Source organism: Triplophysa dalaica, chromosome 16 (assembly GCF_015846415.1).
Source record: "Triplophysa dalaica isolate WHDGS20190420 chromosome 16, ASM1584641v1, whole genome shotgun sequence".
NCBI lineage: Eukaryota > Metazoa > Chordata > Actinopteri > Cypriniformes > Nemacheilidae > Triplophysa > Triplophysa dalaica.
The window spans coordinates 3,460,096-3,483,678 of NC_079557.1; the positions used below are offsets into that span (position 1 = coordinate 3,460,096).

Genomic DNA, 23,583 nt, shown 5'->3' on the forward strand with positions numbered 1-23,583 from the left:
AAAATGTTGGTAACCAAAAACCAATTGTATGGACACAAAACCAATACAAGCTAATGGGGACCAATTTTCAGTGATAAACTTTTTTCAAAATATATTTTTAAAAACTCGTATATATAGATTCGAAATGACAAGAGGGTGTGTAAATAATGACTAGAGTTTTCATTTTGAAGGTGAACTGTTCTTTATAGCGATGTTTAGACAAACCCTTAATGGGACAGTTCACCCAAAAATGTAAAATCTCTCATCATTTACTCACCCTTATGTCATTTGAAACCTTTATGATGTTTTTCTGCAGAACATTAAACGGCCCTGAGGTGCTGAAATAAAAATATAATTTGTTTTTCCTCCCTACAAACATATAAGCCAAACACTTTGAAATAACGTTGTGACACGAATGAAGGCTACAAGGATTGACCCTTCAAGGGATACTTTGGAAAATTCGGTCATCATTTACTCGCCTTCGAGTTGTTACAAATCTATACAAATCTATTGTTCTGATGAACACAGAGAAGGATATCTGGAAGAATGCTTGTAACCGGACAGATTTTGCCCCCCCGTTGCTTAACATAGTAGGAGAAAAAATATTTGTTCCTGTATGGGAGTCATTAGGGGGGCAAGATCTGTTTGGTGACAAGCATTCTTCCAAATATCTTTCCCCGTGTTCATCCAAACAAAGAAATGTATACAGATTTGCAACAACTCGAAGTTGAATAAATGAGTCATTTTTGAGTGAACTATCCCTTTAACCTTTAACCTGTATTGCAACAACGCCCTTACACGTGACACTTCTCCCCAGGTGGCTGCATTCTGAGTTTTCCCTCCAATTTGTACAATTATGGGAAAAAAAACATAAGTAAACAACGTCTACTGAGTCGCCCTTGTGGAGTGAGTAAACTTTATTGCTACATAACTGCGATTACTCATATACAGGTTAACAGAGCAGGCACATTAACTCTTCCTGCGCCATATTCTTGTTCAAAGGTGCTGACCAAATATGGGCGCATTCCTGGAGTGACATCAGCAAGGGCCGCAGACATGAATGAACATGTGCCAGACTCCGCTCACCTGCGTGTTTGGTGAAACAGGTACACAGGTACGCAGGTCGGATTAGGAAATTTACTTCCGCAGCCCTTCCTTACAAGTCACGTCGCTCAGCAACCATTGTACCAAACAGAGCTCGGGAACCAGCAGGTGGTGCAGTCCTGCCTTAACACCGTTCAAAGTGCCCAACCTTCACCTGATCCCATTTCACAGAAGAGTTATTTCATTGCATCAGACCATAGAAACGTGAAGTGGATGTTTCACATTTTTAAACTGAGTTTGGGTTGGTAGACGTTGACCTAATTCTTAACCCCAGCCTTGTAAAATGTACAAGATTTTATGGACTGTGTATCTGTTTAAGGGACAATTCACTTAATAAAAGAAGCTAATGATTTATTAACCCTCAAAACCTTTACATGATTCTTTCTTCTGCAAAACACAAAAGAAGATATTTCGAGAAATCGTCCTTTTTCTGACATTTTTGTCCAAATTGAAGTTGTTCACATTCCTCATCTGTGATAACTATTTACATTATGTTATGTTTTCTTTACAGTGTACATTTTGGGACTTTTTTAGAGAACAAAAAGGTCAAATGCGTCCATACACGGGAAGTCGATGTTTGGTCACCAAAGTTCTTCAAAGTGTTTTTTGTGTGTGTGTTCTGCAGAAGAAAGACAGTCTTACAGGTTTGACATGAGGGCGAGTAAATGATGAATCCATGTTTACTTTTGGGTAAACTGTCACTCTAAATATAGTATTAAACAATAAGTTAGCACTCAAGTGTCTTCAAGTTGGTTTACGCCACACATATTCGCTTTTCTTTCCTGTTGAAGATGCCAAACGTATTTGAATGTGTGACGTGATGATGTAATCGCTCATGCACTTGGTTTGTCTTAACCCCAGGACTCTGGATTCTGAATGAGGCCTGGCACCCGAAAAATGGAAAGAATCTGCAGTGAGAGACAGAGACATTACCCAGAGAAAGTGTCTGTGAGGCCACAGAGCTCAGTGAGACAGAAGTGAGGGGAATGCAGCAAATACTTTCCATGTTCTTCGTAAGATTCACATATAACATACGGGAATACGTGTGCTTAAGTCATTCAACATGTGTAACATCCATTCTGATTTGAAAAGTGAAACTCTGTTTCCATGAACACAGTTTAGTCAGGGGATTCCCCTTCCTGGCACTGCCTGGCTTATGGGTCGAGTCCGCTTCGGATCTCATGTTATAAGATTTTTATTGCATTAAATAAAAACACAAAGTCAGACTCAGGCAGACACACAATCTACGTCTGGAGAAACATCATGAGGGATCTGTTTTCATCTCAGTCTATAGTCTGAAAAATATGACAGAAAAATAGCAGTGTGTGTCACATCAACTGTGACTTATGGGTAGAATTATGCCTTTGAGTTTGGATCAGTAAATGCTGACCTCACCCATGATATCACACTTTCCCCTGTGTGCCTCATGTGTCACCGCTTGAATGTTTGACTAAGAAAATTGTCTGGATTTTTAACATATCGTATGTCTAAGTGAATGATTATGACCATATGGGCATCATAAAACTGACCATGCAGCGGTTTGTGCTCTCCTTTATAATCATCATTTATTTGTTGCCATATGTGTTCAGGTTATCGACACCAGTGTGCTTCAAAACCCTTATCAGAAGGGTAGGCGCTAGCCCTGGAAAGCGTGACGGACACATTTCTGTTTTGGTATCTCTTTCAAACCTCCTCCAATAATATCCTGTTGATTCGAAACTCTCTGACTCTGTATCGATAGAGGGACATAGCCTCAAGGAATGCTGGGAAACGTTTTTGAGATTCTGTAATGTTAAAACTGCCAGCACACAACAGAAAACAAAAGGATGTTAGAAATGTCAAATGGCTGTGACGAAAGACTAGGCGGTGAAATCACTACAACATGTCACCTGTTGTTGTAGAATAATTTGCTTTTTGTTTTCTGTTTGTGTTTTCTTTTGCATCATCTGTTGGTTTCTCCCTCCCTCCCTCCCTCTCTCGCTCTCTGTTGTTCTTATCACTCACACAAAAGCTTCAGTCTTTTCTATATCACTTAGTTATCTTATGAAAACACTTTCTATAATTCACAAGGAAATACTTTTTCTTTATTGTATCAGGAACAAACACTGGCTGTGGACAGAGTAATTACAGGGAATGAAGCCGGCATTAGTCAGTACATCCAAACAATGTTATTGCACCATTCATGAAATTCATTACCGGTCCACAATTATTCAACTAATTGTATTCTCATTTTACACAATTACAGGTTTTATTGCTCAGTGGTTTCTCCTCCTTATCTTATGAGATTAATTGGAGTTCTCCGCATTTTATGTCTCTGAAGTTGCTTTTGGAGATTTCATACACTTTTTAATGACAGTCTCAATGTTGTCTCAGATTTGTTGGAGAAATGAAAATCAAAAGACATCCGACAATTGTTAAAACCAATGAAGAGTATGAATGTAGATTGAAATGGTAATATAATCTGAATCTGGGTCATTTTGATGAGAAATGTTTGTATTCATATTAAGAACGTCAATAATATTGACATTTGATTGACTTGGGAAATCTGAGCTCAGGTTGAGACATTCTTGAGATCTCTTCTGAAACTCTAATGAAGACCTTTGTGAGATTTCTGCCTCTTGAGAAATATTTAAGAAACTAGACAGCAAAACTTTCCATTTTGATGTCCATTAAGATATTAAGAGATCGTATGAGTTAAGATAAGACAGATACAGAACTTGTATAAAGTATACGGCTTCTGTAATCTCTGTTCACTCTCGGTTTACGTCTGGTAAAATCTGTCATAATAAAAAGATCTCATTTATAGTTTTCCTTTTTGTGCCATTGTTTTCCCAAAACAGCTTTTTACACATTTCCTCTGATAAAACCCCATCCTTTATCCTTCTGAGAACTTACAAGAGTGGTCAACAATACTATGAGTCAGTGTTTCAGTCAGCACAATGTGGGTAAAACAGTCTGCGAGCAACAACCTTCCACCATCATATTTAGTTCTTGCTCACGATCCTCTTACGCAGAACATGCGACCGCATGTTTTTGTTTCCAGCGGGTTTGAAGCTGGGCTCGTGCAGCTGGCTGCTCGTGGAGTCTGCGTGTGTTTATGGCACTCGTATGTCGGGCTCATGACGGCTGGCTAATGCTATTCCAGTCATGATAATAAGGCAGAACCAGACTATATTTATCATGGATGGGGATGGTGAGGGGGGTCCGCGGCATGAGCAGAATCATGCAACCGATCATGAGACCACAGAGGGGCACTTAGCCTACTGTATAACTTACAACAGTTCCGATCCCACACGTCTCATTCCAAATCTTATACACACAGCGAATGGGTGCGCTTGTTTCCCAACAGCCCTTGAGACATTCCTGTCTTTAGAGTTTGAGGTTAAAATGTCTGATTATTTAAGTCTTTGATTGTTTGTGGGTGTAAGATGGAATGTTTACAGTCTTGTGTGTTTGTTTGTATGTGTCTGTCTGTCTGGGGCTTGTTTGTGTGTCAATGAGTGGTGGCACATTTATGTTGGTCAGGATGTGTGCTGGTTTACACTGCAGTTTAATGTGTGTTATTGGCTGATGACATTTTAAACAAAGCAAAATTTGATCTTTTCAGGACTTTTTTTCACCACTGACAGCACTGAACAAAATTCTTTTTTCAACTTTTTTCTTGGAAGTGTATCTCAACTTCTTTCCTTTTAAACCCCCCCACATATAAAATGCCCTTGTCCTCCCCCAACCCCCCCAAGTCCCCCCCGCCCCCACTCACAATTTTTACCTAATTAAATATTTTAGAGCTTTTTTGATTTAAAATATGACAAGTTGAGATACACCGTCCTAAGGCTTTGCATTGTGGTTGCTACGTTATTTTCAGTTTTGAATATGTTGCCATGTAAGTCGTATTGGGTGTTCCAAGTAACCTAGCTTTTAGTTATGCACTATTTAGTGGCATATTATAAATCGTGTAAGTAGCGTCATTGAAGTCTCCCCCCCAAAAAGTGCACTTAAGTATATACAGATGAGTGGTGGCTTTCTGCAGAAAGTTTAACCTTTAAAGCAACAGCACACATCTCATGGTTGTTTCTGTGAAGAGATAGCAGAAATCATATTTTCAGCACTTAAGGATGATGAAAATTCTTCAAGAGTTAGTCTATGAACCCTGGCAGTGTTTGAATGTTATAAAAACCCTCACAATCATCACAAGTGTCCCATTAATAATACAAATGTCACTCCTCAAAACCACAAGCCGTGAGCACACAAATCCTGAGAGCTGTCGCGGGCTTGCATCACTGTGGCAGGTGCTGAAATGAGATGTCATCACCCCTCGCAGCTTTTAGACACCCAGACACAAGCACGGTCAGGTCATAGTGACACTTCAGCCGACTGACCGACCCAGTTAACTTTCACAACTCTCCCACGATCATGCATATAAAAATGTAATTTCCTAATTTTTTATTTTAAGTCTTGCCAATGCAGTTAATGTATGTTCAAGGCGTGTTGTGGTGCTGCAATTTTAGAGACAATAATTGTAAGCAGTGCTTATAGTTGAAAATGAAATAAACATGAGATAAAAATACTATTTTGTTGCTTGGACAATGTTAAACAATGTACATTTACAATGGCCTTCAAACAACCAGATACATGTACCGAATTTGCAATCAGCAGAAATATCGTCGTGCATTTGGGTAGCAACACCGATTAAAAAAAGATGTTGTATCACGTCACATTTTAGATGGGGAGTGATGAAATGGCTGCGTGAAGTGACATGATTGATAGTCTATGTCACACTTGAATCTCTTTCCCCGGGCCAAACTAAACTCCTGGGAGTCATTACAATGATGAGGGTCTGAAAGTCTCTCCGTCAGTCTGCCAGGTGTCTGCTCTTGCTAAATTCAGTTCTGGAAGGAACGCAGGTTCAGTGTGTTGTTCTGCTGAGTCTGTAACACGGGCACACTAGATAGAGAAGTATTTTTGTCGTGAGCTAGTTATTAATTTATGTCACTAATAACTGCAAAAACCTAAACAAATTCTTTAAAATACTTTGATGTATTGATGCTTTCTCTCCCTGTCTATCTCTCTCTCTCTCTAACACACTCTCTCTCTCTCACTCTCTCTCATTCTGCTCCAAGACATGAAATGTGAATCAGGGCCCTTTTGCGGTGTAAGTTTCTGACATGCTATCTCTTGTTTTATCGTTTGTTGGTTAAGAATGGTTAAGTTTAATGAACCATAGTGATAGAAAATGTGATTTTAAAATGATAGCTAGAGAATGGGTACATGTTTTCTTTGTTGCCCCAAACAGAAGAGAACGGTGACACTAAATGGGCAAACATCATGATTATGAGGATCTCTCCATCTGGAGTATTTCACATCTTTTGTTATGTCTGACGTATCACAATCTTGGAATCTCGTACAGTAACTATGTCAATGTTTACTTGATTGATTCATTCTTTCATATACAGGTGCGAGCACGGCATGTTCTCTGGTTACCATTTTTGTTTGTTTCTGAGAAACAGCCTCGTCTGTCCTGGTACCGTCAAATCACCATATAATCACAGAGCACTTATCTGAAAAGTGCACATATTGGTCAGCAAATAGCACCATCTTAATCATTCCAGGAACTATTTATTGAGGGAAACCATTAAACAACCTGCTTGTGGGAGTTTGTAAAAAAAAAAATAGCCGTATAAAACCAGCATCATTTTGGGCTTAAGGGAAATTTTGGACAGCATTCCAGACTTGTGAGAGCCTCACAGATGACAGGGAGCACCCAGCATGCCTTGACAGATCCTTAACTCCACCCAACACATCAGCGGATGTTGATGTCTTTTAATGCTAAATAAGATTGTTTATCTGGCATCACCTATCTCCTTTTTCATTTTTTAAAAACCAATGCTTGTAAAAGTTGTATTTTACATTTATACTGTATAATAATGTATTTATCTGTGTTTTTTATTCTGTGTAGTTTTATGTTTATGCACCCTGCAGAGTAGCCCAATTTCAATCCCCTATATATATGTACGTATATGTATATGTATATGTATATGTATATGTATATGTGGCAGAATGGACAATTAAGCAGACTTTGATCTCCTTAACAACATGAGGGAAAAAAACTAAAGCTAATATTTGGGATTACACAAACGATATTTGGTTGGTTGGACTGTTTTAGATTTCGTCTAAGTGACTGTGGTTGGATTAGTGGTTAGATCTGGCCTTGTAACCCAAAGGTTGTTTGTTCAAAAGTTGTGATTCATAAACTGCCATTATTGTACTCCATAGTAACAAAATGACAAAAAAATAGTTAGCATAAAAATGATTTAAGTGTGTTATTTTCTAAATAAGAAAATATGCTTTTAAGAACGTTTTTCTAACATTCCCATTACGTTATGAAAAGTTTTTCCGAACATTTTTTACTTTCCACTTACCGTGAAAAATGTAGTGTTCTTACCAACATTTTCATGTTTTGTGGAATTTTTACCAATGACATGTAATGAAGTTACCGCTAAATCTTATTTTTTAGCAGCATTTCTAAGAACGCTCCCCTTGATATGCCATGTAACCTCAGATCTGCAGTTTAAACTGACATCATCACACATTTTGTGCTCTTGTCTGTAGCTGTCAGCAATGGAAAAAATAGACTGTCGAGGGACGTTCTGTATTGTGTGTGTCGGCTCTCAATCACCAATTTTAAGAAAGGAGTTTGTTTGAAGGTTCTTGCTGTAAGTCCTGCCGTGGCGTTGTGTGAATTTCACAGGCTAGATTGTCTCAAGGTCAGGAAACTCTGGGTGGTGTTGATACACAACACTGCTCTGGCTTTTTTCAGAACGGACAGCTGCTCTTTACGACAACAGTATTCAGAGGTCTGAACTTCACATCATTGTTTTTGCACACTGTATGAGCTTACAGCAATTTATCAAAGTTTTATTTGTCTGGAGAAAGTGAGCAAAGTTCACTTGTTCTGGGCTACTATGGGCAACAAAAACAACACAACAAGACTAAACATCTGCTTAAGTATCGGCTATTAGGCGTTATCCTGATAAAACAGAAGGAAACCTTGTTTTATGACAGACACCTAATGACAGAATTTCCAGACAGTGTTTCCAAATTATGCTTCAAGCCAAAATCACTCAAATAAAATAAAATAGCAATGATATTTATATAAACACATTTTTACAACTTATTCTTAGTCTTTTTTCTGACTTTTGATTTAAAATTAGAGATGTACCGATACTTTGTTTCTCCTCGATACCAATAGCCGATCATTCAGAGGTGTCTGCCGATACCATTTTTGAAGATTTAATTTTTAGCCTATATAATATTTCTTAACGTTCTGAATGCTATTAATTCATATTATTAATTCATATTTATTAATATATTATTACTTTTAATATTGAACATCAAACTGGCGATGTTTCTTAACATTTTCTATTTACAGAGCCCAATTTCATGTTATTTTCTTGTCTTCTTTTGATGACATGATATTGACACTGATCATCAGCAGTTTTTAAACTATCGGCTGATAGTTTGAAAAATTGCTTTTATCATTCAATACCGATTGGCGGATATAACACTGCATCTCATGAGGTGAAGCATAAATATATTAGTCAAAGGTGAAACCTAATAAATCTCCTCCCATATATAGCCTCTTATGTTGACACGTTCACCTTTGTACACTGACTTTCTGACACATTAACAAACCTGAGAGAGTGACTTTATTCTCTGTGCTATAAATACTTCACACCTTTTAAAAGAGCACAGAAGCTATACGTTTTGTGTCGGTTCAGTAAAGAACAAACATCTTTAAAGTCCTCGTTCAATAAAGGAAATGTGACACACGTGTCCCATGGGTGTGTGGAAACATGGAGTTCACATTGCAGGTGACAAAACATCCGTGGTAAAGACTCTGACTATCCACATAGGGAGTCACGAGTTAGTCAGCGCTCGGCTTGTAATTGTAGCTCTTTCACCGGAAGGTTCATATCTGATAAGATCTGATGTTGCCTTTGGCAACAGATTACACCGTGCGTGAAGGTGGCATTCCTGAACGCTTCTAAGGTATATAGCCTGGAGGAAAAGCACACGGATAGTGTGACGTCAAATCTTTCCTCTGTAAACACAGACGGTAGCTTTCCGTTTGGCTCTGGATAGCAGTTCACTGTGGTTTTTATCAATCATGCCAAACCAGAAATACAGAGAGATGCTGTTCAGTCCCAAAAACAGTTCACAGCAGACCAGTTTTATGAGCAACATGTATTTTATGTTTTTATTATAAATATTACTTATAACAAATGTATGAATAAAAATGCTCTGCTGTATAAAAAGTATTTTTTAGAAAGTTGTAACTAGGGCTATACTGTAAGGATTTTTTGTTAAATAGTTGAACTGTGTGCTCGGCACGAGGTTATTTTTCATAATTTACTAGTTAAATATATATTTTTTGGATGGGGCAAGTTGTCACACTTAAATGTTGTTGCATTAGAAGACTTTGAATGGCTATTTATATAGTGTCACAAATCATATCCTTCTGGTCAATGTGCGTTCAATCAATTAATACGTTTGAGAAGTTTTTCATGTGCATCTAAACCTCTTGATTATGTGCCTGTACAGAAATTGACAAATATGAACTCTGTAAAGTATTGACTGCTATTAATAGCCTCGATGTTTAGTTACACTTTCCTTTTCCACTGCAACAGATAAAGAAGTTTCAAAATGAAACAGTAACTTGGCAAGATGCCATCTCTCTCCCTCTCTCACTGTACAGTAAAATGCTCTCGTCATTTCTCAGTAAAATTATAAGGAGTATATTTTGTGGCGTGATTGTTATACTCACAATTTTCCCAAGGCAGCATAACATAACAGAACATAAACAGTAATGAAAACTGCAAAAAAAATAATGTTATGTAATAATCAAAACATTTTCAATGAAATAAACAGTATCATAAACCTTCCGCCAGTCTCCTTTGCGGATTATTTTTTTCTCTGAGTAAAAAGCATGTGATATATACAGTGTAACATTCCCTTCATACATGTTGAGACCCATAAGGGGTTAAACCAGTGAAGCCAACAATAACACATCTTATCTGAGTCCGACTTTAAAACTCCTCATCAATTCTTTTTCTTTTCTGGAGTTTATTGTAGAAATTCAGAATCCGCCTAAAAAGAAAACATCCAAAAATAGATCTCACAAGGAGAAGAAAGATAGCACGGGCTGCCAGGCGGGTGGAAAAGGGAAACAACTGCCCTCGTTCCTAAAATAGGCAGATTTAAAATGAAGCTGTGCTTTGTCAACTTGATGACAGTGCTGAATGGTGAATGAGAGGTCAATGTTTGTGTGTCTTCAGAGTAACGTTGACTTAAAATATTATAGGCAATTACTTATTCACTTTTACAGTTTTCGACTGTCCCGTCCTTCATAACAGCCTGTTTGTATTGCTCAGAAGTTGCTCTTCAATAGTTTATGAGACTTTATGGACTTTCCGTTAAGTTTTATTGAAGTTTCAGCTTGGATGATTCTTCATGAAACTAGTAAAATTCCATGAAGAGTATGGAGGTGAAAAATAATCTGGATTTGGGTAAATCTGATGAAAAATGATCGAGTTCCTATTGAGATCTTCAATAATATTGACTTTTGATTGCAGACTTGACAAATCTGAGCTCAGTTTGTGACATTCTTCCGATCTCTTCTGAAACTATAACACATTTGTGAGATTTCTGCCTCTTTTTCCTAGGAGACATTTCCGTGGTACAAGAAACAAGCAAAAGTTTCCACCTGCACTCCATTTAATCTCATTGATGTCCAGGAGAAACATCTGATGTTACAGAGATAATCTGTGGTTTTAAATCTAAGGGATAGGACTGAAACGATAAGAGCCATTCAAAATAAACCGGTTTCTGCACTTAACAAGAATTGTTCACCTGAATTTGTAGGTGGTCATCTATTTTTATACTGCTTCCAAGATGGATTTCAGATAAAGCCATGTTAATCTTGAAGGGGTGTTCTCAGTGTGACTCATAGACCATCAAACTCTTTTATCTCAAAAGTTCAAAGAAAGATGGAATTCCTGATGATATGTCTCCTCTACACTGGAGATCAATAAACACATAGTTGTAATGCAGATGAACCCAAAGTACAGCGTGTGCACAGATCCACCTTGTCTTCAGTTGCCATGTGCAAAAGAATTGAACAAAAGCCTTTTCATAGTTTCTGTCACCATCCCATAATATCAGCCCGGCCTACACAAGGAATGTAGGAGAATGACCCATCGTGTTAGCCAGAGAACAGAGTCGTTCCTTTAATCTCCGTTGGTTTTCTTTATGAGGCGGAGCTTGAGGGAGGACAGCACGCTATAGATTCAACATTAACCTCAACAGATGTCTGATTTACACCCCAAAATCCACCTGCACGCTCTTTAATCTCCCACTATAATGACTGGCTGTAAAAGTCTGTCTTTGTGTTCTTGTTCCTCATTCTTGCTTCTGCTTTCAGTACAACTTTATTAGTGAAAGAATATTTTTATAGCAAACCGTTCCTCTTGCAGGTGGTCTGGGATGTTTCCAGGGTAGAATAGATGGTGAGTATTACAGGTAGTGATTCTTTTGTTCAAGTTGAAATCAAAATGTATACGCTAATGTTAACTTTTTGATTATTAATAAAACATACAAAAAGATGCTGGGAGTGATAGATGTATAGTTGAGTCAAAGGGTTGTTATGGTCAACATTTGGCTAGAATTTCGCTAGAATTTAAAGGGATACTGCACCCAAAAACCATTTACTCACCCTGTATAAAATTGACAAACCTGTATAAGTTTCTTTGTTTTGCAGAACACACAGGACGATATTTAGAAGAATGTCAGATCTGGCCTCCCCATTGACTCCCATTGTATTTTTTTCCCTACTATGGGAGTCAATGGGGAGCAAGATTTTTCCAAATTTCTTCCTGTGTGTTGAGCAAAACAAAGAAATGTAAACAGGTTTGGAACAATCTGAGTGGGAGTACATGATGACAGAATTTTCATTTTTGGCTGAAGTGTCCCTTTTAGTGCATAATGTAAAATATCAAATAAAATCTGATGCAAAAATTACACTTTTGCTAGTGCAAAATAAAATATCAAAAGAAAGAAAAAATTAATTGAAAAATTACACTAGACTTTAAATAAGGTGCTGTACAAATATTCATGACATCTATTGAGAACGGCAGGTTGCAAATGGCTTTAGATGAAAGTCGGTCACAGACACAAGGAGATATTTTTGTGGGTCAAGCCGGCGATTAACACTTGGGTCCAAAATCTGAATATAACCCTTGGCCCTTTCACATGTCTATCTTTAGAGTTTTTATGATGCAGAGATCAACACTGCAGACAGACCCTCAACATTTATCTAGTAATAGAGTTTCTTCTCTTACTATTTTGTCTAATGTTTATATTTGTATTTTAAATGGCAGCTTAAATAAACAGCTCACCCAAAAATGAAAATTCTCTCATCGTTTACACACCCTTGAGTTGTTCCAAATTTATATCAATTTCTTTGTTCTGATGAACACAGAGAAAGATATTTGGAAGAATGCTTGTAACTAAACAGTTCTAAGCCACCATTGACCACCATAGTAGGAACAATTTCAATGGTAGTCAAAAGTGCCCCAGAACAGTTTGCTGTCCTACATTTTTATAAATATTTTCTTTTGTGTTCAACAGAAGAAATGTGTGAAGCATTTGTCTTACAATAGTAGTCAATGGTGTCCAAGAAATGTTTGGTTACAAGCATTCCTCCAAATATCTTTCTTTGCGTTCATCACAACAAAGAAATTAACTCCGATTTCTAACAACATGAGGGTGAGGTGAGTAAATAAATACAGACGTTTTATTTTTGAGTGAACTGTTCCTTTAAATGTTGATGTAGATGGCTGAGAAAAACGATGCAGTGCAAAAGCATGAACACAGCGTTCAAGAATCAGATTTTTTATGATGTGATGAGTATTTAATATAAGTTTATTGATGTTGGGCCAAACTTGTTAAAGCCCATACGTCATCTCCACCACCGGCACATGTATTGTCTCCGGGGCCACTCATCTGCCCGTAAGCTACAGAAACACAACAGGGGGTTCAGAGAGGAAGAGATCCCATATGTAGACACAAAGACTGGGCGCTGTGACTCACTCTTACACATTCACCAGAGGAAGCAACTGAGTAATCATTGCTTTTAAATGATCTGACGGGTGGAAGCGTGTGTTTGCAATAAACCGTATTTCAATTTTGAAAGAGTTTCAGAAATTCAGAGCAAACCGAATGAAGGCTTTTAAGTATGAGCCAGGCTTCTAGAAGAAATAGCAAAACCCTGCGATGTGACATCAAAGTCACTGACTGTAACTTCTGCGGTTGTGGTTGAAATACTGCTTCCGCTTATTGCAAAGATTGCAGGTTTCAGGACCGGTGAAGATTAAGGACTCCCTGTAGTAGTTTAATTGCTTAAACAGATGGTCAAAAGAATGATTAGCTTAACAGGAAGTCCATATTTGGCTGTTGATAACATTTCCCCCTCAGTTTTACAGCAGAACACAAAGAAGATTTTTTGAATAACGTTGGTGACCAAACAACGTTGACATTCATTGACTTCCATTATATGGACAGAAAACCACTGAAACACAAAATATTTTCTTTTGCGTTCCACAGAAGAACGAAACAAGTTTCAATAAATGATGACAGAATTTGTATTTTTGGGTGAACTTTAGTTCTCAGATAGATAGAACTAAGCTACATTGGCATCCAAAATATCACCGCAGCTTTCTGGTGGCCAGTATTGCTGGTCTTTCTACAGGATTGAATGCGGCTAAACAAGTCTGCAGATTTTTCTCATGGTAATGGGATGCATCACTGCTTTAGAAAGGATCTTGTGAACTCTTTGTTGTAAATCAGAGCTTTAATAGAAAAGCAGTGAGCTCACCATACGAAAAATCCCCTACTCGCATTCCAGCGTCCCTGAACACACCTCCCACCTCTGTGGCCTGAACTTCACAAACCAAACACACAAGCAAATCTATCAACAGGAACTGCGGCATGTTAACTATAGTTGTTACTGTATGTGGGTTTTCAGCTTTTTTTATTTAACAGGTGCTCTTTTCAAATTTACTAGGCAACACTCGTGTCATTTCAAAGGTATGACTTTTTTTCTTCTTCAGAACGCAAAAGGCAATTTCTTAACCAAACAGTGGCGGTACCCATTTTATTCTATAATATGGACAAAATCCAACACTGTCAAAAAATCTGTAATTTTTTTTCCTGTCAATAAAGGAGTTTCACTAATCAAATTACATATTTTCGCTGTTTTTCTTTTCTGTAATTTTACGTTTTTGACCATATTTCAAATATATATATATACACTCACCTAAAGGTTTATTAGGAACGCCTTTTCAATTTCTCATTAATGCACTTATGGTGATGGTGTAATTGGGGATGTTTTCTTGGCACACTTAAGGCCCCTTAGTGCCAATTGGGCATCGTTTAAATGCCACGGCCTACCTGAGCATTGTTTCTGACCATGTCCATCCCTTTATGACCACGATGTACCCATAATCTGATGGCTACTTCCAGCAGGATAATGCACCATGACACAAAGCTCGAATCATTTCAAATTAGTTTCTTGAACATGACAATAAGTTCACTGTACTAAAATGGCCCCCACAGTCACCAGATCTCAACCCAATAGAGCATCTTTGGGATGTGGTGGAACGAGAGCTTCGTGCATCAACTGCAAGATGCTGTCCTATCAATATGGGCCAACATTTCTAAAGAATGCTTTCAGCACCTTGTTGAATCAATGCCACGTAGAATTAAGGCAGTTCTGAAGGCGAAAGGGGGTCAAACACAGTATTAGTATGGTGTTCCTAATAATCCTTTAGGTGTGTAAACAGTAGATTTTGTGTTTTTTACATTGAACATGGATAATCTGCAAAAAAAATACCGAAAAATTCTGCAAAATTACTTCTTCTTACCGACCGTTTGTTCGGTTACCAACATGCTTCAAAATATCTTCTCTTGTGTTCTGAAGAAGAAAGAAACTCATACAGATTTACAATGACAAGAGGGTGAGTAAATGATGACACAATTTTCATTTTTGAGCGAACTATCCCTTTAAAAGAAGGAATCCAAGTCATATATAGGGAGTAGAATATCATAGAGACTTAAGGATGGCCAATACGAAACCACCCAGCAACCAGCCAAAATATGGGTGGTTCTGGCAACCAGTCAACAGACTTTAATTCCTTAATTTGTTGTTTGAATATGTCCAAAAATAAATAAAAGCTTGTCTATGGTGGATATTGTAAGACTTAATGAATGAGAAAAATCCTGATAAATACAGACACACGACAGCCACATTGAGATTATTAGGAGATGTTATATTGGCATATATTCACAACATGACCATACATGAATAATATTCTAGCGCATAAAAACAAAGTAGTTGTCAAATCTGGTTAATTCTCAGTGACTCTGATACATTTTAAATGAACAACAGGCCCTGCAAAACACTATAAAATATGCTAAATAATGGAAGACATTTTTCCAAAAACCAAGCAAGGTTTGGTGTGTTCCTCCCCAACCGTCGGATGTGGGAGGCTACGGCCTCTTGTTTAAATATGTGAGTCAAGTGCAACACATCCCTCCCTTCTGGCTGAATTCTGCAACGTGTTAAAAAAAGGCAATGCACAACGCAAGGAACAGCCCTAGAACACCATCAGATGCCTTAATGTTTATTGATAGCGTCCACTGCGATTGATATGTTTGTGCAGGAGCTGCTGTGAAAAAATGACATGGCTTTGTAGTCATTTTGACCCTTCCCAGCTCCTCTCCGGCACGCTGTTATCAGACCCTCACATCTGACATACAATCCAGCTCAGACCCTCCGAAGCTTCTAAATAGACGGGTGAGAATTTAATAACGTGATAAAGATACACAAGTGTCTGTCCAGCGCTATGAGGTCACGGCGTAGGAATCTGACGGTGGATCATGAGGGACAGGATCGCTAGAGAGAAGACGACTGACTCTGTGAAAGCATGAGAGCGAGTTCAAGTTATTTATGAAGCGTAGTCCTCCGAGACAACCATAAACAATAAATTCTTAACCAGAATCAAACATTATTATTTTTATAATGAAATGTGCACAAATGTACTGTATAAAAGTGTTAAAGGTACATGCGTGTAAGACATATAGTAGGTTTAAGTTAATGTTTAAAGGGATAGTTAACCTTAAAACAGAAAGTCTCTAATCTTTTATTCACCCTCACGTTGTTCAAAACATGTATATGACTCCGATTAAATCATTATTTTGGGGTGAACTATCCCTTTAAATGCTAGAGTAGCCTATATTATTAAAATCATGGCAAACATTTGACTTTCTTAAAAATATGATTTCACAAAACTATAGTTTTACATAAATGACTCGTTAAGTGATAAGAAAGGTGCACATGAAAAATTAAATTGGACAAAAAGCACAATGAATTTTACCAATTTCCATGTTTAATGATCTATTAAGAGCAAAATAATATTTTTTGTGAATTTTGAGAATTCATGCTTGTCACACGGTTTAAAAAATTTAGCAAATGAGACAGAATCCTACTCTTACATGAAAAAATAGACCTGACCCATTTCTATAATCAGCAATGCCATAGAACTGTGAAGAAATGCATTGATGCAAAGAGTTTTTTTCTCTTTTGAGCTACGTTCGCATTTAAAAAATGAGTTGCCCAAATTCATAAAGCGTTCAGACGAGCAATCATCTCCTAGATTGTCCTGGTGCTGCAAATAGTGAAAGAGTATTTCACTCCTCTCGATCACGCAGCTTTAGTGTTGAATCACAATGACTCTGTCATCACCTCATCCATCAAAGCTTGTATTTCACCAGCGGAGTGATTCTGCATCCAGCCTTACGGCAGCTGATCTGCTATGGTGCCAGCGAGCTACTAATACACCATAATACACTGATTCAGGTGACCGGGCACGAACAAACTCCTGAGAGACGCACAAGTTCACCACAACACTCTCGGTTTAACACACTGAATGATGAGACAGCAGCAAAAACAAACCGCTGGCTTCAAACACCAGCCGGTGGCCTGATGAGTTTTCCAAATGTCAAAATGCGCACTTCCATTCTTCACTGGAAATGATCCATTGTTACAGTTTGAACAAGCAGGAAACACCTTTCTCAACAAATAAGCTTTGAGAAAGGCAGATTTTAATGGCAAACAAAAAATGTTGCTCATCTGAGTCATTATCACAACCTCTTAACGTCTTCATGTCATAGCGTTTATTGTATTATAATCCTGCTAAATGGTCCTGCAGCTGAACCGGTTTGGCATTTGATTCTCAGGGCACACATACATGTATACTGTACTTTAAATGCACGGTGTCACTTTGGATATAAGCGTTTACTTTGGGCGAATGGAAATGGAAAATCGGCCTACAGTGCTCAGCCCAGAATCTTGATCTGTAAGCTCAACATACTGGCAGGGTGTGACACAAACCCATATGTCCAGTTCACCCAAGTCCACATGTAAAGTATTCCCACCAGATGTGTTGGACTTAGGTTGGATCGCTCGTAAAGCACATGGACTGTAAGAATGATGTCATTCCTAAAAGAAGACTGACGGCCACCCAGCGTGTGATGAGCTACTCGTATCCTCTGCCAGTTCGGTCAGCTGACCACGTCATATCTGATTACAGAACGCTGAGTGAAGCAACGTACACCATTATAAACATTAAACGATTCGTATCAGTTTGTGGTAAAGTCGCCTTGCCAAACATTTTTGGAGATGTAAGACGAACCAACCATAGCTTGACAACAAATAAGCAATTTATTAAAGTGACAGTTCACCCAAAACTAAAAATTCTGTCATTATTTATTTACCCTCATGTCATTCAAAACCTGCATGAGTGGAAGACAAAAGAAGATATTTTGAAAAATGTAGTTTTATACAATAGATGTCAATGGGGTCCGGTATTGTTTGGTTGAACTGACGTTATTCAAAATATCTTCCTTTGTGTCCGGCAGAAAAAAAGAGTCATATAGTTTTACTAGACGTGCGACTGAATAAATTATAAAAGAATTTTCATTTTTAGGTGATCTATTCATTCAGTGCAGATGACTTGAGTCGAGCTATTTAAGGCACTTTGTCAAGGTGGTTCGCTGCGGAAATTGAAAGTTTAAAAGAGTTGAGGTCAAAGGTTACAGAACCAACAAAAGATCTGAGACCGACTTCAAACATGTCGGACGGAAACAAGCTCCGCGGTGTGGGTTCCTCTTTTGAATCTGTCGTAAGTTTTTTTAAGGATCAAGGGGGTAAATTCTGTGTTCATTTACATTGTGTGCGATAAAATGGAAGTTTGAATACTGTAGGTGTGGCTGTCGCAAGTATTGCACTTTCTGTCAAGGAAGTGCAATTTCAATGATGACGCAAGAATGTAATACCAGTAATGTGTTGTGAAGTCATGTCGTTTGTGTGTTATATATGCATATAAAATAGCATTTAATGCTCAAACCCAAATTCCAATGAAGTTGCGATATTTTGTAAAATGTAAATAAAAGCAAAATACAGTGACTTGCAAATTCTTTTTGACCCATATTTAATTGAATCCACCACAGAGACAAGGAATGTAATATACAAACTGATAAACTTAATTGTTTTTTGCAAATATTGACTCATTTTGACTTTGAAGCAGGCATCACATAGTTTTACAAAAGATTGGGAAAGTTGAGGTTTGCTGAAAAAAACACCTGTTTGGAACGTTCCACAGGTGAACGAGTATATTAGAAACAATGATTAGGTATAAAAGGAGCATCTTATAAGGCTCAGTCATTTACAAGCAAGGATGGGGCGCGGTTCACCACTTTGTGAACAACTGCATGAGCAAATACTCCAACAGTTTAAGAACAACGTTACTCAATGGCAATTGCAAGGAATTTAGGTATTTCTTCATCTACAGTCCATAATATCATCAAAAGATTTAGAGAACAATCTCTGCATGTAAGGGACAAGGGCCTAAACCAGCGCTGACATCATTCTGATATTACCAAGTGGGCTCAGAAACACTTCGGAAAACCATTGCCAGTAAACAAAGTTTGTCGCAGCATCTACACGTGCAAGTTAAAACTATAACATGCAAAACGAAAGCAATACATCAACAGCAGCCAGAAACGCCGCCAGCTTCTCTGGGCCAGAGCTCATCTAAGTTGGACTGATGCATAGTGGCAAAGTGTACTGTGATCTGATGATTATTGGAAATCATGGACGTCGTGTCCTCTTGGATAATGAGGAAAAGGATCATCCAGATTGTTATCAGCGAAAAATTCAAAAGCCAGCTTCTGTGATGGTATGGGGGTTTGTTAATGCCGTAGCATGGGTTCTTGCACATCGGTGAAGGCAACATTAATGCAGAAAGGTACATACAAGATTTGGAGCAAATATGCTGCCATCCAAGCAACGTCTTTTTCAGGGACGTCCCAGGTTATTTAAACAAGACAATGCCAAGCCACGTTCTGCACGTGTTAGTCTGCACTGCCTGCAGTCCCATTGAAAATGTGTCGCATTATGAAGCGCAAAATATGACAACACACCCCAGACTGTTGAGCGAATGAAGTTGTACATCAAGTAAGAATGAGATAGAATTCCACCTACAAAAGTTGAACAATGTCCTCAGTTCCCAACCGCTCAAGTGTTGATAAAAGAGGTGATGTACCACAGTTGTAAAAATACCGTCCCAGCTCTTCTGGAACGTGTTGCAGGCATACAATTGTAAATGAGTGCATATTTCGAAAAAAAAATAAAGTTTATCAGTTTGAATATTAAATATCTTGCCTTTATGGTGCATTCAATTAAAAATGGGTCAAAAACTATTTTCAAGTCACTGAATTCTGCTTTTATTTACAACTTCATTTGAATTGCGGTTTGTAGATATGAACATGGAGACGTTCAGGATACAGGTGCATTTCACATGAAAGTAACTCCTTGGGAGGCAGACTAGACAAAGGTTTTTTTTTATGTCAAAACGAAGACTGTATCCATGTTGTTATTCCAGTCCCCAAAATGGAAAACCGGTCTTAACTGCTCTCACAAGGAAATGACTCATTACATCATCCAATAATCTTCCTCCTTGGGTGCATTCGGAACATTCACACCACAACTGACAGAACAATAGATTGGGCTTTTATATCAAAAAGATTTATTTTCCAATTAATTTGCAGTTTCAGCATTTTAATATACTACATAGAGAAAATGGGATTCTTAAAAAAGGAAACAAAAAGCAGACTGCTAAAAGACCAATTTTGTGCTTGGGACATTAAATTCACATCTCAGAATTTTCACAATGTTTTACGGAGTGCGTTTTACTGGCCAAAAAATATTTTTCTCCATTATAAACCAAAGAAAAGAAAGAGCTTGAAATATGACTTAACATTTGCTGGAAATACATTCTAACACTGTCCTGGAGATACAACTATTGCCAATCATCTTCATTAAAAATATCAAAAGGATTTGCATATTTATACTTTAAATTTTGCTTTTCTGTCTAATAATGTTCAGTACTCAGGAATATTACTTAAGAATATTGCGTTTTTTAATAAATAAAGTTTTACATACACATAAAACACAACAAACAGAGACTTTCAAAAATAACGGCAGTGCATTAGGACATTCAAATACAAATAAATATGTTAATATATACATAAATAAATAAATTAAAGCATTGCCAGATGATTAACGGAGTTCACAAGACAACACAAATGCTTATAAGAATACTTATTTCGGGACGAGATTCGCTACGCCTCCAAAAACCCAAACTACATTCCTAACCCTGGGCAGTTCATTTTTATGCATCGAACCAAAATGTCCGGCCAGCTCAGAGCCTCTTCGAGAACCATCAGGTCTGCCAGGGTTCCAGTTTGTGGCAGGTTTTGAGCTAGAGATCGGGCTTAACTTTTGACTCAATCCAAACAAGCGGTATCACTCAACCCTGTTCTCCAGCATGCTGTGTGTTCATCACAACATCAACTTTGCCACTTAATTTTGAGGTAGAATTTCCACACAGTCACCCTGGAATTTAAAAGAAAGCCAAATGTGAAGCGACTTTGTTGAACCACTCTAGATGAGTTTATGGGACATACGCGAGATGCTGTTCACTTACCTCTCTCTCTTAGTGGTGAGGCGCAGCTCCCAGTTTAATTTTCTCCTCGTTTTCTACATTATACGCTCCACGCTTGTGAAACCTAGGTGATGAGAAAAAGGTCTCAATCTACAGCCACAAAAACAACATTTAACAGTATAAGTGGTTATAAAAACAAAGACGAAAACCAACCTGAGTGCTAGTAGGAGTCCAATGATGATGAGACATAGAGTAGAAAGAACCACGGCCACCACAGCCAGCGCCGTCGTGCGGTTGTACCCACTCTCTTCGGTCCTAACTTCCAAGGAGAAACTGTGACATCTCTCCCCAGAGTAGCCCGGATCACATCTGGACAGAAGTGGCGCGTCACACGGTCAGTACAAAAGTAAAACAGCCAAATGCAATGCGCATAAAATATAAGGAGATCACATGACAAACGGCTCAAACTTACATGCACGAGGGTCCTTTTATGTCCCTCAGGTACTTGCACATTCCGTGGATGCAAAAGTCTTTGTATTTTGCCAGACACGGATTTCTCTTCTTCTTTCCTTTCCTTTTCCTTTCTTCCTTCCTAAACCCTTCCTCCTCGAGCCATCAAGTATTTCTGCATCCAACACCGTACTGGGATCTTTCGGCTTGCTTGAAAACGCAACTGTTTGGGTGAAAGAAAAATGTCAAATCAATCATGAGGTAACGGATACTCCGTGTCCCACAAGTTAAAATCACAACAATAATGCTTCGGTTTTCAAATTCAATCTTTAGTTACCCAAAGGAACATTATAATCCCCAGAAAACTCGTCGTCGTCGTCGTCCTCTCCGTCATAGTCATACTCGTACTCATCCTCCTCATATTCAACTTGCTTGTGTTCCTCAGAAGATCTCCGTTCATTCAATACCTCCAGAAGGTCTATCACAGCTGTCTGCGCAGGACTCTCGCTCTCAAACCTCTCGATGGACGCACCGCTCACCCATGTGACAGCCGCTGTAAAGCAAAGAATACCTATTAAAATTCAATGTAACACTTTAAACAGTTATGGACTGGATTCCTGAAGTTCAACTGGTCTTGAGCACGTTTATGCAGTTTTATAAGAATGAACAAAGTTCTGGTTTCATGTTGAATGTGACCATAGAGCTGAATAAAATACTTCTGATGTTATTTGGCTGACATACAAACATATTTAAAACTAATAATAGATTGTCAGCATTACCTAACACCCCTAGAGGGTGCTGGGATACTTCATTTACAAAACTTCTGCATGCACAGACAGTGAGCTAACAAATGAACTCATGGGTCAAAAATAAATATATCCCAGAATATTCCTAAAACAGCGAGTGACATTGTGTGTCTACCGAGAATACACTCTCGCGGCAAAGTTTAGACCGTTTCGGAGGAGGGGAAAGTTCGTTTTAAAATACACAAATGTAAGATGCACAGGGTTTATTAGCACAAAAAATATCCTCAACGACTTTAAATGTAACGTTACATTAATATAAAGATATAAAGCTGTGAGAGTTCAGAAGCGAGACGCCGACAGACATAAATACTCACCAAGGGCAACGACGAAAAGTCGCAAACTTATCAAAAACTCCATATTTTCCCTTCTTGTCATGACTAGAATCGATGAGTTTGTTCAAAATAAAATCCTTCCCGTCAGGTTTATTCCGTTAATGTCCACAGTGAGCGTTTATTCGTCGCTTTGACTTTGAACGCGTCTGTCACGCTGGAAGGTTAGAAAATCAGCGCCGTGTCAGTCACCCTCGTTTAAATACAACAGTGGCCACGCCCACTAGTTGCGCGTCACATTTGCGAGCGTGGGTTTGTTAGTTAATCTTTTCTGAAAGCAATTTTTTAAGCATGGAGGCATAGATGAGACACTTAAAATTGTATAAACTTGTGCTTTATGTTTGAGGGGTAACAAAGAAACACAGAACAAGAACTTTCGTTTAATTAGCTAAATGTAATTTATGAGGAAATTATTCTAGTCAAACTTTTTACTTTTGTATTTAGGCAAATAAGTCAATTCGGGCTAAATAAGTAGGCTATAAGTAGTCTTTATTTGACTAAAAGTATACAAGACAATCAATTTAAGTCTGCACACCAAACGATGTCATCTAAGTCATGGCAAACTAATGTACGCAAACTTTTTCACAGAATTCATCTCTAATCAAAAATGTAAACAGTTCAAATGTAATAGTTTTGTGACTGAATGGTCATTGACCAAATTGAGACATGACTCATTCGTGTTACCTTATCTGCCAAAATCGTTCACATCCTTAACTTCACCTGCATGCGCTCTTTATCACACCTATAGTGACATTTGACAATCGAGAACATATAGTTATCAACTATTTTTAATCA

At 38.0% G+C, this 23,583-nt stretch overlaps 1 protein-coding gene and 1 long non-coding RNA gene across 2 annotated transcripts; one reads left to right on the forward strand and one right to left on the reverse strand.

Moving 5' to 3' along the window:
* The first annotated feature begins 783 nt into the window (after nucleotides 1-783).
* On the forward strand, nucleotides 784-2,429 carry LOC130438516 (uncharacterized). Its single transcript, XR_008909337.1, has 3 exons — nucleotides 784-885; nucleotides 982-1,093; nucleotides 1,945-2,429. It is a non-coding gene; the product is annotated as an uncharacterized LOC130438516 (long non-coding RNA).
* A 17,833-nt stretch (nucleotides 2,430-20,262) lies between these two features.
* hbegfa (heparin-binding EGF-like growth factor a) lies at nucleotides 20,263-22,965 on the reverse strand. The gene is given in 7 exon segments (XM_056769788.1): nucleotides 20,263-21,154; nucleotides 21,246-21,327; nucleotides 21,417-21,572; nucleotides 21,676-21,770; nucleotides 21,773-21,876; nucleotides 21,991-22,206; nucleotides 22,774-22,965. Coding segments are annotated over 6 exon segments (705 nt in total). The 5' UTR covers nucleotides 22,835-22,965; the 3' UTR covers nucleotides 20,263-21,154; nucleotides 21,246-21,254.
* Between the last annotated feature and the right edge of the window lie 618 nt (nucleotides 22,966-23,583).